At 48.2% G+C, this 14,489-nt stretch overlaps 2 protein-coding genes across 2 annotated transcripts in view; both read left to right on the top strand.

Annotated features, from left to right (window-relative positions):
- LOC308184722 (uncharacterized protein) overlaps positions 1 to 14,489 on the top strand; it is a 362,730-nt gene that overhangs the window by 181,757 nt on the left and 166,484 nt on the right. The gene's annotated exons all lie outside the window — the stretch shown is intronic.
- LOC308184985 (uncharacterized protein) overlaps positions 263 to 14,489 on the top strand; it is a gene marked incomplete at its 5' end in the record, with an annotated part of 185,793 nt that continues 171,566 nt past the window's right edge. Inside the window, 2 exons of the mRNA XM_080572529.1 lie at positions 263 to 369; positions 10,547 to 11,312. Coding sequence (XP_080428655.1) covers positions 263 to 369; positions 10,547 to 11,312 — 873 coding nt within the window. The remainder of the gene's footprint in view (positions 370 to 10,546; positions 11,313 to 14,489) is intronic.

The raw sequence follows: 14,489 nt of genomic DNA, 5'->3' as shown, positions 1-14,489 counted from the left end.
AGTCTCTGTCACCAGCCACCACGTAGTCATCACCTCAGCAGCATTAGTATCCCCACTGGATGCTGCTTCCCATATTTTTTCCCCCGCTTGGTCCCAAGTTTTTACATCAAATACTGTAGAAGCCATTGAGGGGAACCCTTGTTTTTGCAAAATTTTCAATAATAGCTTTATCTTAAACGGATCATATTTTACTCCCCTGTCTATTAGGAGTTGCTTTAGTAATTTCACTATAGCCTCTTCCTCTGCCGAAAGGCTAGCTCCCATGATTAATGCCCAGACGCTCACCTGTCCTCCAGGTGATGTCCCAGGGTCGAAGCTGCAGTCCAGCTGCGAGCTTGATCCGTTTGGCTGGGTTCCGTTCAGACTCTCGTACAGCGCTGCTCCTTCCTGATCATGTCGGGGTCACCAATTGAAGGCAAGCACGACACGGACAGCTGATGGCTCTTCAACAGCAGGACCTTTATTGCCATTTTTCACCACTACATATACTTTTCCCGTAGCCCCACACGCTGTCCATGCACCCGAATCTGTCTTACAATTGGTTAGAGACCCTCAGACGCGCCTCGAGCCAGCCAGCAATTGGCTACTGCCCAAAGCTCATCTTTAACACTGTAGCCAATTTACTTTATCTCGTCCTTGCTCAAGTTTTTGGTTCTACCGCTGTTTTCCTCATTAACTCAGGGACGTGTGAAACAGCATGAAGCCACCTGCGAATTCCTTTCCCACAAAACAGCACAAAGCTCCCTGCGAATTCTTCTCCCACACTCAGGTACATACAATAATTGCCCATTGATCATTTTATCCCCTAGTCTCAGCTTGGTGTCCCCAGAATGTGGCACTGTTATCCCAGTCCCTTCTACCCCCTTTACCTTTTAGAGTTTCATTAGTTAATTTAAGCCCTGATACTTTGCAGGGCAACGATGACCTAGCTGCCCTAGTGTATTGGGTTCACATGGCAAGGTTCTGGTAGTGGGGGGCTGTAGTGGTGGCCTCTGTGAGAAGAATACAAAAGCTCCCACGTCAGAAAAGGGCCAGTTTCAGCTGGAAGAAAACAAAACCAAAACGAAACACTGCTGCACAACAGCAGCTGGGAGAGTGAGGAGTGAGAAATACCCTTGCAGACACCAAGGTCAGTGAAGAAGGAGAAGGAGAAGGTGCTCCAGGTGCTGGAGCCAAAGCCCGTGGAGAGGGCCATGATGGAGCAGGTTGTTGTCCCCCCTCGCAGCCCATGGTGTACCATGGCAGAGCAGAACTCCACAGTGCAGCCCGTGGAGAGAAGCCAATGCAGGAGCAGGTGATCGGGGGGGGATCTGCTGCCCATGCAGGTCCCAAGATGGTGCAACCCGCTCCCAACGGATCCTACAGCACAGACCCACACATGGAGCAGCTACCAAAGAACCGCTGCCTATGGAGAAACCAACACAGGACCAGCCCAGCAAGGGTGGCACCCCCACCTGAAGGCTATCAAACGGGACTTTAGGGGACTGGGGCAGTTAGTAGATGGAGCGGGAGTACAGGTGGTGTTTTCCTCCATCCCTACAGTGGCAGGGAGGGGTACAGAGAGGACACGGAAAGCTCACCTGATAAACACGTGGCTCAGAGGCTGGTGCCAACACAGAAGTTTTGTTTTTTTTGACCACGGGGAGATTTACTCGGCACCCGGCCTGATAACTGCAGGTGGGTCCCACCTATCTAAGGGGAAAACGGATCCTAGCCCAGGAGCTGGCAGGGCTCATTGGCAGGGCTTTAAACTAGGTAAGAAGGGGGACGGGGATGAAATAAGGCTCGTTAGAGGTGTGCCAGGGGGAACAAAGTCAGGGCCGGTGGAGAGGGCAATGGCCCAACTGAAGTGCATCTACACTAATGCACGCAGCATGGGCAACAAACAAGAGGAGCTGGAAGCCATCGTGCAGCAGGCAAGCTATGACTTGGTTGCCATCACGGAAACGTGGTGGGACCACTCCCATGACTGGAGTGCTGCAATGACTGGCTATAGGCTCTTCAGAAGGGACAGGCAGCACAGAAGGGGTGGTGGTGTGGCTCTCTACATTAGAGAATCTTTTGATGTTGATGTTGTGGAACTCCAGGCTGGGAATGATAAGGTTGAGTCCCTATGGGTTAGGATCAGTGGGAAGGCCAACAAGGCAGGCATCCTGGTGGGGGGCTGTTATAGACCACCAAACCAGGATGTGGAGACGGATGAAGAGTTCTACAGGAAGCTGGCAGAAGTTGTGAAATCGTCAGCACTTGTTCTTGTGGGGGACTTCAACTTCCCAGACGTATCCTGGAAATACAATACAGCTTAGAGGAAGCAGTCTAGGAGGTTTCTGGAGAGCGTGGAAGATAGTTTCCTGATTCAGCTGGTTAGTGAGCCTACTGGGGGAGGTGCCCCGCTAGACCTTCTGTTCACAAACAGTGACGGACTGGTGAGAGATGTGGTTGTCAGGAGCTGTCTTGGGCAGAGTGACCACGAAATGGTATAGTTCTCTATTCTTGGCGAAGTCAGGAGGGGGAACAGTAAAACTGCTGTCTTGGACTTGCAGAGGGCAGACTGAGCTGTTCAGGACACTGGTTGGCAGAGTCCCTTGGGAGGTAGTTCTGAAGGGCAGAGGAGTCCAGGAAGGCTGGGCACTCTTCAAGGAGGAAATCTTAAAGGCTCAGGAGCGGTCTGTCCCCCCCCACGTGCCCAAAGATGAGCTGACGCAGAAGAAGACCGACCTGGCTGAACAGAGAGCTGTGGCTAGAGCATAGGAAAAAAAAGAGGGTTTATGACCTTTGGAAAAGAGGGCGGGCCACTCAGGAGGACTATAAAGATGTTGTAAGGCTGTGCAGGGACAAAATTAGAAAGGCCAAAGCTCATCTGGAGCTCAATCTGGCTACTGCTGTTAAAGATAAAAGAAAATGGTTTTATAAATACATAAACACGAAACGGAGGACTAAGGAGAATTTCCGTCCTTTACTGGATGCGGGGTGAAACTTAGTGACAAGAGATGAGGAAAAGGCTGAGGTGCTTAATGCCGCCTTTGCCTCAGGCTTTAGCGTCAAGACCAGTTGTTCTCTGGATACCCAGTACCCTGAGCTGGTGAAAGGGGATGGGGAGCAGCATGTGGCCCTCATAATCCACGAGGAAGTGGTTGGCGACCTGCTACAGCACTTAGATGTACGCAAGTTGATGGGGCCGGATGGGATCCACCCGAGGGTACTGAGAGAACTGGCGGAAGAGCCGACCAAGCCGCTTTCCATCATTTATCAGCAGTCCTGGCTATCAGGGGAGGTCCCAGTCGACTGGCGGCTAGCAAACGTGACGCCCATCTACAAGAAGGGCCGGAGGGTAGACCCGGGAAACTATAGGCCTGTTAGTTTGACCTCAGTGCCAGGGAAGCTCATGGAGCAGACTGAGTGTCATCATGCGGCACTTGCAGGGCAACCAGGCGATCAGGCCCAGTCAGCATGGGTTTATGAAAGGCAGGTCCTGCTTGACGAACCTGATCTCCTTCTATGACAAAGTGACGCGCTTAGTGGATGAGGGAAAGGCTGTGGATGTGGTTTACCTTGATTTCAGTAAGGCTTTTGACACCGTTTCCCACAACATTCTCCTGAAGAAACTGGCTGCTCATGGCTTGGACCGGCATACGCTTCGCTGGGTTAAAAACTGGCTGGATAGCCGGGCCCAAAGAGTCCTGGTGAATGGAGTTAAATCCAGTTGGAGGCCGGTCACTAGTGGAGTCCCCCAGGGCTCAGTATTAGGGCCAGTTTGTGGCGAAATGACCACACGGACACCAGGGTTCTTTCAGGATCAGTAACTGCTACTACTTTATTGATGACATAACTTCAACTCTCTCTTACTGAGGGCGTAACTTCATCTCTCAGAGTGAGGGCACAACTTCATTCTATCCCTTATTCAGGACAGGCTCCCTTCTTATACCATTCGCCCCACAGCAGTACTTTTCCACTACCTCTTCATTGGTCAACAACTTTGCCCGGCAACAGCAAACACCCAGCAACTTCCATGCTTTAACGGCTGGAGAACAAGCAACCCTAGACGGCATGGCATCTCCTGAATCACCCTTCTTTGCTCCCTCAAAACTCTTTACATTCCTGATGGCCTCATCGTTAAGAGTCCGATGTTATCACCAACCATGGGGCTTGTTGACCCCCATGGCCACACTCCCACACCAGTTCTCTTCAATATCTTTATCGATCATCTGGATGAGGGGATCGAGTGCACTGTCAGCAAGTTTGCAGATGACACCAAATTAGGCACGAGTGTCAATCTGCTCGAGGGTAGGAAGGCTCTGCAGGAGGATCTGGATAGGCTGGACCGATGGGCTGAGGCTATCTGTATGAAGTTCAACAAGGCCAAGTGCCGGGTCCTGCACCTGGGGCACAACAACCCCAAGCAGCGCTACAGGCTGGGAGATGAGTGGCTGGAAAGCTGCCTGGCAGATGTGAGAAACACTCCGTAGCCAATAACTTAGGCTCAGGCGAGGATCTCAGTGAAGTAGTAATTTATTCGCGATTGCAATGGCGGGCGCCCCACAAGCAGGAGAGCGCACCCACTAGTTCCAAAACACAGTTTATATACTTTTTGATGACAGGACCCTCCCCTGTTTCCCCATTGACTGGGTAATCCAGGTTCACAATCTATCTGATGCTTCACAGACAATGCCTGGCCTTCAGTTGCTGGCCTGTTAAATTTCAAGCTTCTTTTGACTTTTTTACTGTTTGAAGTGGTAATGTTTCATCACTTATCTGATTTGACTTGACACCGTGATTTTCACCTAATTGCTCTAAGGAGTCCGGCTGTCTGCATTTTACAAGGTTTTCTGTTAAGCTTTCTTATCACTGCAAGCATATTTCAATACCACATTCCTTCCTTCTATACAATGTAACACTGCAAAAACAACATTTCCATTCCCACAATTCCCCCCTTTTCTCTTTTTATAATTTGTTGATTTTTGCAAAATTTTGCTCTAAGGTGTAATTTGGTAGATGTCTTCCTCTTCTTCACTTTCTTTGCTTTCCATTTCCTCTAATATCATCATCTTATCTGAGTAGGGTGGTGGATCCATGGTCATTTGTTTCGAAAGTGCAGTTTCAATTAACCGTTGGACAAGTCCCCTTACACAGGGGATAATGCAACAACCAATGGCTGTCAAAACTCCTGCTACTACAATCAAGGATGTAAATATGGACACTACCATTCCTTTCCATTTACCAAACCAAGATTCCAACCATCCTGTGATGGAAGTGTCTGTTCCTGAGTTTTCTGCCAATTCATTGGCAAGGGTGGTAAGCCCTTGCAATGCTCTAGTTACTGTGCCATCCAGGGCAGTATTGTTAGGGATAAAAGTACAACAACGGTTGCCCAGCATCACGCACACACCACCTTTCTCCGCAAGAATCGTATCTAATGCTATTCTGTTTTCCCAAGCCATTTTGCTGGTGGCATCTAGTTGTTCAGCGATTCCTCTTATCGCATCTCTTGTATAGTTTATGAATCTCTGCTGATTATAATAGATATAATTAATCCAATCCACATTTTTATTAATTGTTACCCACCAGAACAGTGACTCAAACCCTGCAGCAATTTGATTCCTGGCTTCCTGTTCATCAGGAACTCCTCTAGGCACCCCTATAGAATCTATGTATACTCTATCATCAAATGATATTCCTAAGCCTCTTTTACTTCTTCTGGGTATTTGTGATGTTTCGCTTTCAAATGCCAGGGTGAAGGGTATAGCTAATTGAACAAGTGCACAAGTGCCTCCCCAGTTAGATGGTAGGGTGGACCGTAAGATCTTCCCTCCACAGTACCACCAGAGATCTGCCCTAGGGATCTCAAGTCTTGAATAGTTTCCCATCAAGTCCTCGGTAGCATTCAAGGTCCTCGTGCACAAGGCAAATTCTCCCAGATGCCGGGTAGCACTCACACCCTGCCGTGAGAGGCAAGCTGTATGGTTACCTATAGCTGTAGAGAATACAGGGGGAACCCTGATATTGCTATCATGCGAGGAAGGGAATAGCAAAGAGAGAGACTTACAGGCCTCATTTCCCCAGGCAGTCTTTTCTTGGTACAATGCAATCATACATCGCATTCCCTGGGAATCCTTGGTCCACCCCAATGGGCAGGGCACTATCTGGGCAATCAGTCATCCCGAGGCACAAGCATAGCAATTGCTATGGTTGAGACTCTGGACAGTATATTTGACCCATTCTATCCAGGCATTCACATCCCCATACCCTGTTTCAATCTCAAATGTTTGAACTGCCGCATTTCAAAGAGGGCCTCCTGTTTTCTCTCCTGTTTTCTCCTTGAGTTTCTCCCTTTCTCTGATGGCAATAGAGGATCGTTTCCATACAGCTATTCTCAATCTGGCTGTTGGGTCTCTACCAGTTATTTGTTCCCTCTGCTCAATTGTCGTTGGGCATTTAAATCTCCACAAGCTAACACCTCACAAGCATCAAACATGACAGATTGCGGTACATAACCCTCTGTCACATTCACCCATATTTTTATGGGGTATCCCATCTTACTATTATCTGGTCATGCCTTTTCCAAGTTGCCAATTGACCAAGACTTTCTCTGAGGCCTACAATCACTAAAAACAAAATTAATAATTGATTTTTCCCTGTCATTATTTTTAAACCTTAGGTTTCCAAATAATTATCAATACAAAGAATAAGATATACACTACTACCATAACAAACCCCCCTTGGGAACACTTCAGTTCACTATAGGCCAGTCCTTTCTCTCAAGCACAAGTCACACTCATTAGTTACCTGTGAAAATAAAAGGTTAGTTTACAATTGCAAGCTCTTATCCTGCTCAGAGTCCACTATGAGATTTTTCTCTTCGATTTCAGCTTCCAACAAGTCTTCTGTAGGAACAGCTTCCCAGGTACTAGGGTCGACGGATGCCTTCACTTGAGTATAGTGAGTCCAACCTTTTTCTGCAGTTCCTATGGCTGTTTCAGTGGTTAGTAGTACTTGGAAGTGTCCTTCCCATTCGGGCCGGAGTTGATCCTTTCCAGGTCTGAATCAGGACCCAATTTCCCACGGGTCCTGAGAAATGACAAAGAAGAGGACAACCCCAGAATACAGTTCTTAAGAAAACTCTCTTGTTTCGAATTGTGGTATCTCATCCCTTCTGCCCAGATAGGGTAATCCGAACAGCATCTCATATGGTGATATTCCTATATCCTTTCTTGGTGCTGTTTGAACCTGGAGGAGTGCTAAAGGTAAGCATTTACCCAAGGAAGTTGGGTTTCTAACACTAATTTAGTTAATTGCTTCTTTAATGTCTGGTTCATTCGCTCCACCTTCCCAGAAGAGGAGGGATGCCAGGGGGTGTGAAAATCCCACTCAATCTCTAAGGCCTGCATTAACCCTTGCAGTACTTGTGAAGTGAAATTATTTCCTTGATCTGAATCAATGTTTTCAGCTATCCCATATCTAGGGACTATTTGCTCCAGTGATACCTTAGCCACCGTGTTTGCAGTGGCAGATACAGAGGGGAAAGCTTACACCCATCCAGTCACGTGGTCAATTAGGACAAACAAGTACTTAAATCTCCCTCCTTTACGTAACTCAGTAAAGTCTACCTGTATACTTTGTAAAGGTCGAATCCCTGGCTCCCATCCCCCTCTAGGTTAGTTACAAATGACCTTTTTATTTGCCTTTTGACATATGGTACATCCTCTGCATATTTGCTTCACTAAAGTGTGTATTCCTACACAGACATACTTTCTTAGCACAACATCACACATTGCTTGCATCTCCCAATGACTCTCTTGATGTAAAACATCATATTTGCCTCATTGGTGCTTTATTCAGCATTTCTCTCCCATCAGGGAGTATCCATTTTCCCTCAGGCTTCGTGGCTCCTGATTCCTTAAAGAAATCTCTCTTAAAAACTTTTTAGTTCTTTCTTAGTTTTCAACAATTCCCTGAATCCTCTCTGGATTTATTCTCAGTTTTCCCTCAGACATTAGATGCCTTAAATACCTGACTTCTCTTTCTACGTATTGTAATTTATTTTTCAATACTCCCAAGCCCTGCTTTCCCAGAAAGTTGAATAGCTTGTTAGTAGCTTCCTTCACAACTGTTTTCTCCTGTCCTGACAATAAACGATCATACACATTTTGTAACAGAAATTCCTCCTTGGGAGGTTGGAATTGCTCCAAAATCTGTTCTAGAACTTTGCCCAAATTAATCGGAGGCCCTGTAAACCCCTGAGGTAAAACTGTCCATATGTATTGTTGCTTCCGCCCCCACTTCAGAGTCTTTCCAGTCAGAGGTGAATATATCTTTGCTCTCAGGGCCTGAGAGCACTCCATTAATACCACTGTTATTCCAGTCTAACAATTTACTATTTGAATGCCCAATTTCATCATCAAATCCCTTCCCAACAAGTTAGTCCCTGCCTTGGGCACATACAATAATTGCCCAGAGATCATTTTATCCCCTAGTCTCAGCTTGGTATCCCCCAAAGGTGGCACTGTTATCCCAGCCCCTTCTACCCCCATCACTTGTTAGGGTTTCATTAGTTAATTTAATTAGTTAATTTAATTTTGTTAGGGTTTCATTAGTTAATTTAATCCCTGATACTTTACAGGCCAGTAATGACCTAGCTGCCCCTGTGTATTGTGTTTGATGGCAAGGTTCGGGAGAATCGAGGAGAATCCAGAAACCACCCCGTAGCAGATAAGGGACAATTTCATCCGGCCCCAGAGGGGCCCACCACTGCCCAGAGCCAAGCCATGAGCAACACAGTCCGTGCCTCTGTGAGAGCACATCCACGAAAACAAACAAACAAACAAACAAAAACCTGCTGCTCAACAGCAGCTGGGAGAGCAAGGAGCGAGAAACCTCCCCGCAGACACCAAAGTCAGCACAGAAGGAGGGGGTGGAGGCGCTCCAGGCGCCGGAGCCGAAGCCCCCTGCGGCCTGTGGAGAGGCCCCTGGTGGAGCATGCTGCCCCCCCCCCCCCGCCCCCGCCCCTTCTCGATACTTGGGAAACTGACCAAACACCACAGCAAATATACCAAAACTTCTAGACTGTTACTTAGATAGTGCCTACATCCTCTTTCCCTGCTCATTCAACTTTCCCAACTCATTCAAAAAAAACAGCTCTGTCAAACAATACATACCACACCTTTAACACCTTTAATAACCCTTTTTAACACTTCTTCTTATCTTTCTCCAGCCTGTACTTTCTCCAAAGTCTCAGTCATTAGCCAACTTAATTCCATACCTTTCTCCCTCATCCCATTTTCCTTCTCTCCTCCTTCTTCCACTCCGGATATTCCTACCTGAAGTGGCCAGCCTGCCCACACTTAAAACATCCTATCAAAGCCTGTCCCTGCTAAGATTCAGGCCACAACACGGGTAGCTTTCCTTGCCTGCCATTCCTTCATCTCTCTTCCCCTCTTTTCCATCCTGGCCCTGACTCCCCCTGAAGATTTTCTTCCTCTTTCTCCAACCCTCTGCCTCACTACCTGCTACACTGTCAATACCATTAGTTTCACTCTCTGCTTTTCCTTCTCATCTCCCCTCTTGACACACACCTTCAGGGCCTCCCACAGGAGGGCCCCCCAGTGACTGTTCACTACATCCCCCCCACCTTCTGGAGCATCTTCTGTGCATCTTGCCAGGCTTCAATCACAAAATGAACTTTCAAGAGCCCTTGGGATACCGGGTCCTCAGGATTCATCCCCAAGTACTTTCTCATTCTGACCCCAAGTCTCTCATATGATTTCTGTGTTGCACACTATTATTCTTCCAGCCAGGATCGGCAAGTGGTTATTTCTGCCCTGCCGGTATTACCCCTGGTCCTGGAGGATGAGTTCTTTCCCATTTTTGTATTGCAGCTCTCCTCCTGATCATTCCCATTTCTTTCCCTGTAAACAACATATTTATATACATAATTCCCCCTCCCCAAGAGTATAAGTTAGGTCCTAGGAAACTCCTAACCTCTCTGCTGGTAAGGAGGGGGGGAAGTTCACTTAAGAGGATACACAGTTAGTGCTAGTACTGTTAGTATCAGGGAAGGCAAAATTCTCAGTACCTCTTCTACCTTGTTCTAATTCTTTTACCAGTTTGGGGTACCTCCTGTTCCCAGAGCTAATGTTATCTATAGTTCCTGTCTCTTCTTTCGGAGGAACTGCTACAGCAGCCGCTGCTGCTGCAGCAACTTGGGGGTTATAAGGAGGAGGTAAGTTATCCAGAAGGTCCCATTTATCACTTGTCTCTTCCTTTTTCTTTCCCTCTTTATTCTGATTTTTGCTCAAAACCAAATTTATTCCTTGTATCCAACAAGCTGCATACTCCGATTCTTCTTCCGAAAATGGAAATTTGTTATTAACATAAAAATTTAAGGCCTGACATACCCAATCTTTGTCAGACCCGTGTTTTGGCCAAAATACTGCAGCTCCTTTAATTGGTTCTTTCGTCCAGACTGATACACAATATTTAACCATTTTCTTCCTATCTTTTTCCTTAGTTTTGGGGTTATTCTTCCAATTTCTCAACATCCTTCCTAAAGGACAGTCGGGAGGCACTCCCCCAGGGATATCTCCCTGTCCCCTGGAACTCATATTTCCCATTTTTCCTATCCTGGAAAATGGGGGTGTACTGCCAAGCATTTCCCCGTGCAAGAGCTACCGCACACCTATGAGTTTACCAGATTCCCTGGTGTACTTCCGAGCACTACCCCGTGCAAGGATTACCGCACACCAAATTTCCCTGGTGTACTTCCGAGCACTACCCCGTGCAAGGCTTACCGCACACCAAATTTCCCTGGTGTACTTCCGAGCACTACCCCGTGCAAGGATTACCGCACACCAAATTTCCCTGGTGTACTGCCAAGCACTTCCCCGTGCAAGGCTTACCGCACACCAAATTTCCCTGGTGTACTGCCAAGCACTACCCCGTGCAAGGCTTACCGCACACCAAATTTCCCTGGTGTACTGCCAAGCACTACCCCGTGCAAGGCTTACCGCACACCAAATTTCCCTGGTGTACTTCCGAGCACTACCCCGTGCAAGGATTACCGCACACCAAATTTCCCTGGTGTACTGCCAAGCACTACCCCGTGCAAGGCTTACCGCACACCAGATTTCCCTGGTGTACTTCCGAGCACTACCCCGTGCAAGGATTACCGCACACCAAATTTCCCTGGTGTACTTCCGAGCACTACCCCGTGCAAGGATTACCGCACACCAAATTTCCCTGGTGTATTGCCAAGCACTTCCCTGTGCAAGGGCTTACCGCACACCAAATTTCCCTGGTGTACTTCCGAGCACTACCCCGTGCAAGGCTTACCGCACACCAAATTTCCCTGGTGTACTGCCAAGCACTTCCCCGTGCAAGGCTTACCGCACACCAAATTTCCCTGGTGTACTTCCGAGCACTACCCCGTGCAAGGATTACCGCACACCAAATTTCCCTGGTGTACTGCCAAGCACTACCCCGTGCAAGGCTTACCGCACACCAAATTTCCCTGGTGTACTTCCGAGCACTACCCCGTGCAAGGCTTACCGCACACCAAATTTCCCTGGTGTACTTCCGAGCACTACCCCGTGCAAGGATTACCGCACACCAAATTTCCCTGGTGTACTTCCGAGCACTACCCCGTGCAAGGCTTACCGCACTCCAAATTTCCCTGGTGTACTTCCGAGCACTACCCCGTGCAAGGCTTACCGCACACCAAATTTCCCGAGACTCTTCCTTTCTCTCCCTTATCTCACGCTTCGTCCGTCTCCGGCCGTGCCCCTCGCGGAGCTACGGAACCGCGGATCAGGACTCCACACTCGCTTCGTACAAAAGTACGTCTCAATCACACATCACACATCACACAGTCTCGCCCGACCCCCGAGGCAATACTTAATATTTCTTACCTTGGTCTGTGCACAGAGTTACCGGATCAATTCTTAAAACCCTGAGTGCCTACCTTCTTCCTTTTCCCCACTACTTCACGGATCCTGCCTCTTTAATCACTCTCGGGCCCTCTGTCAGCTCTCCGCAGAACCGCCACCGTCAATGCACAGGACCGCTGAAATCAGCGGGGCATGCCTTCCTGCTGCTGCGGCGGTGGGGCTCCCCGGTAGGTGACTGGATCCCGGACGAGCCCCCAAATTGTGAGAAACACTCCGCAGCCAATAACTTAGGCTCAGGCGAGGATCTCAGTGAAGTAGTAATTTATTCGCGATTGCAATGGCGGGCGCCCCACAAGCAGGAGAGCGCACCCACTAGTTCCAAAACACAGTTTATATACTTTTTGATGACAGGACCCTCCCCTGTTTCCCCATTGACTGGGTAATCCAGGTTCACAATCTATCTGATGCTTCACAGACAATGCCTGGCCTTCAGTTGCTGGCCTGTTAAATTTCAAGCTTCTTTTGACTTTTTTACTGTTTGAAGTGGTAATGTTTCATCACTTATCTGATTTGACTTGACACCGTGATTTTCACCTAATTGCTCTAAGGAGTCCGGCTGTCTGCATTTTACAAGGTTTTCTGTTAAGCTTTCTTATCACTGCAAGCATATTTCAATACCACATTCCTTCCTTCTATACAATGTAACACTGCAAGAACAACATTTCCATTCCCACACAGAGAAGGACCTGGGAGTATTGGTTGATAGCCAGCTGAATATGAGCCAGCAGTGTGCTCAGGTGGCCAAGAAGGCCAACAGCATCCTGGCTTGTATCAGAAACAGTGTGGCCAGCAGGACACGGGAAGTGATTGTCCCCCTATACTCGGCTCTGGTGAGGCCACACCTCGAGTACTGTGTTCACTTTTGGGCCCCTCACTACAAGAAGGACATGGACGTGCTCGAGCGAGTCCAGAGAAGGGCAACGAAGCTGGTGAGGGGTCTGGAGAACAAGTCTTACGAGGATCGGCTGAGGGAGCTGGTATTGTTCAGCCTGGAGAAGAGGAGGCTCAGGGGCGACCTTATCACTCTCCATACCTTAAAGGAGGCTGTAGCGAGGTGGGGATTGGTCTATTTTCCCACGTGCCTGGTGGGACGAGGACGAGGGGGAATGGGCTAAAGTTGTGCCAGGGGAGGTTTAGGTCGGATATTAGGAAAAACTTCTTTACCGAAAGGGTTGTTAGGCATTGGAATGGGCTGCCCAGGGAAGTGGTTGAGTCACCATCCCTGGAGGTCTTTAAAAGATGTTTAGATGTAGAGCTTAGTGATATGGTTTAGTGGAGGACTTGTTAGTGTTAGGTCAGAGGTTGGACTAGATGATCTTGGAGGTCTCTTCCAACCTAGATGATTCTGTGATTCTGTGATTCTGTGGGAGGGACCCCCATGCCAGAGCAGGGGAGAGAGTGACCGTGAAGGAGCAAAGGAAATGAAGCACCATGGACCGACTGCAGCCCCCACTCTGGACCCCTTGCACCACTCAGGGCGGGGAGGTGGAAGAGTGTGGATGGGGGAAGGTGCCCTCAGCTTGTTTCTTTGTTTCTCACTGCTCCAGCCCGTCAGCAATACGTAAGTACCCCGAATACTTTCTCATTGTTGTGGTTTAACCCGGCTGGCAGCTAAACACCACACAGCCTTTCGCTCACCCTCCCCCCTCCCTCTCTGGGATGGGGGAGAGAAACGGGAAAGTGAAGCCGGTGAATTGAGATAAAGACAGTTTATTAAGACAGGAATATAATAATAACAATAATAATAATAATAGTGATAATGATAATAGTATTAACAATAATAATGTGTAAGAAAACAAGTGATGCACAATGCAATTGCTCACCACCCGCTGACCGATGCCCAGCCTATTCCCGAGCAGCCGGCCCCCCCACCCCGGCCAGCCACCCCTATATATTGTTTAGCATGACGTCAGATGGTATGGAATACCCCTTTGGCCAGTTTGGGTCAGCTGTCCTGGGTCTGTCCCCTCCCAGCTCCTGCTGCACCCCCAGCCTGCTCGCTGGCAGGACAGAGCAAGAAGCCAAAAAGTCCTTGGCCTGGTGTAAACACTGCTCTGCAACAATTAAAACATCAGCATGTTATCAGCGCTCTTCTCATCCTAATCCAAAACATAGCACCCTACCAGCTACTATGAGCTACTTAACTCTGTCCTAACTGGAACCAGGACACTCATTCTGACCCTAAGTCTCTCATATGATTTCTGTTTTGCTGGTTGTTATTATTGCAGTTGGATAAGCGGATATTTCTGCTCTATAGGAATTACTCCCAGTTGGAGGGGTGGGGGGGCATTGGTTCTTTACCATTCTTACATAGATGCCCGCCTAATCATTCCCCTCCTGAACATTCTTCTCCAGGGAATAACATACTCAAGATTGACATCATTACCCCCCAGGAATACAAATTACCCCCTAGAAACTGATCTGACTGTTCTGCTAGTCCTGTAGGGTCCTCAATTAAAGAGTTCATTTCCTTCTTAAAACTCCTAACCGCTCTGCTGGGAAGGTGGGGGGAGTTCACATAACCTATTTGTCCTTCTCCCACTGGGACCT

Source organism: Anser brachyrhynchus, assembly GCF_964034855.1.
Source record: "Anser brachyrhynchus genome assembly, chromosome: W".
NCBI lineage: Eukaryota > Metazoa > Chordata > Aves > Anseriformes > Anatidae > Anser > Anser brachyrhynchus.
This window is presented reverse-complemented; position numbering and strand designations above follow the sequence as displayed.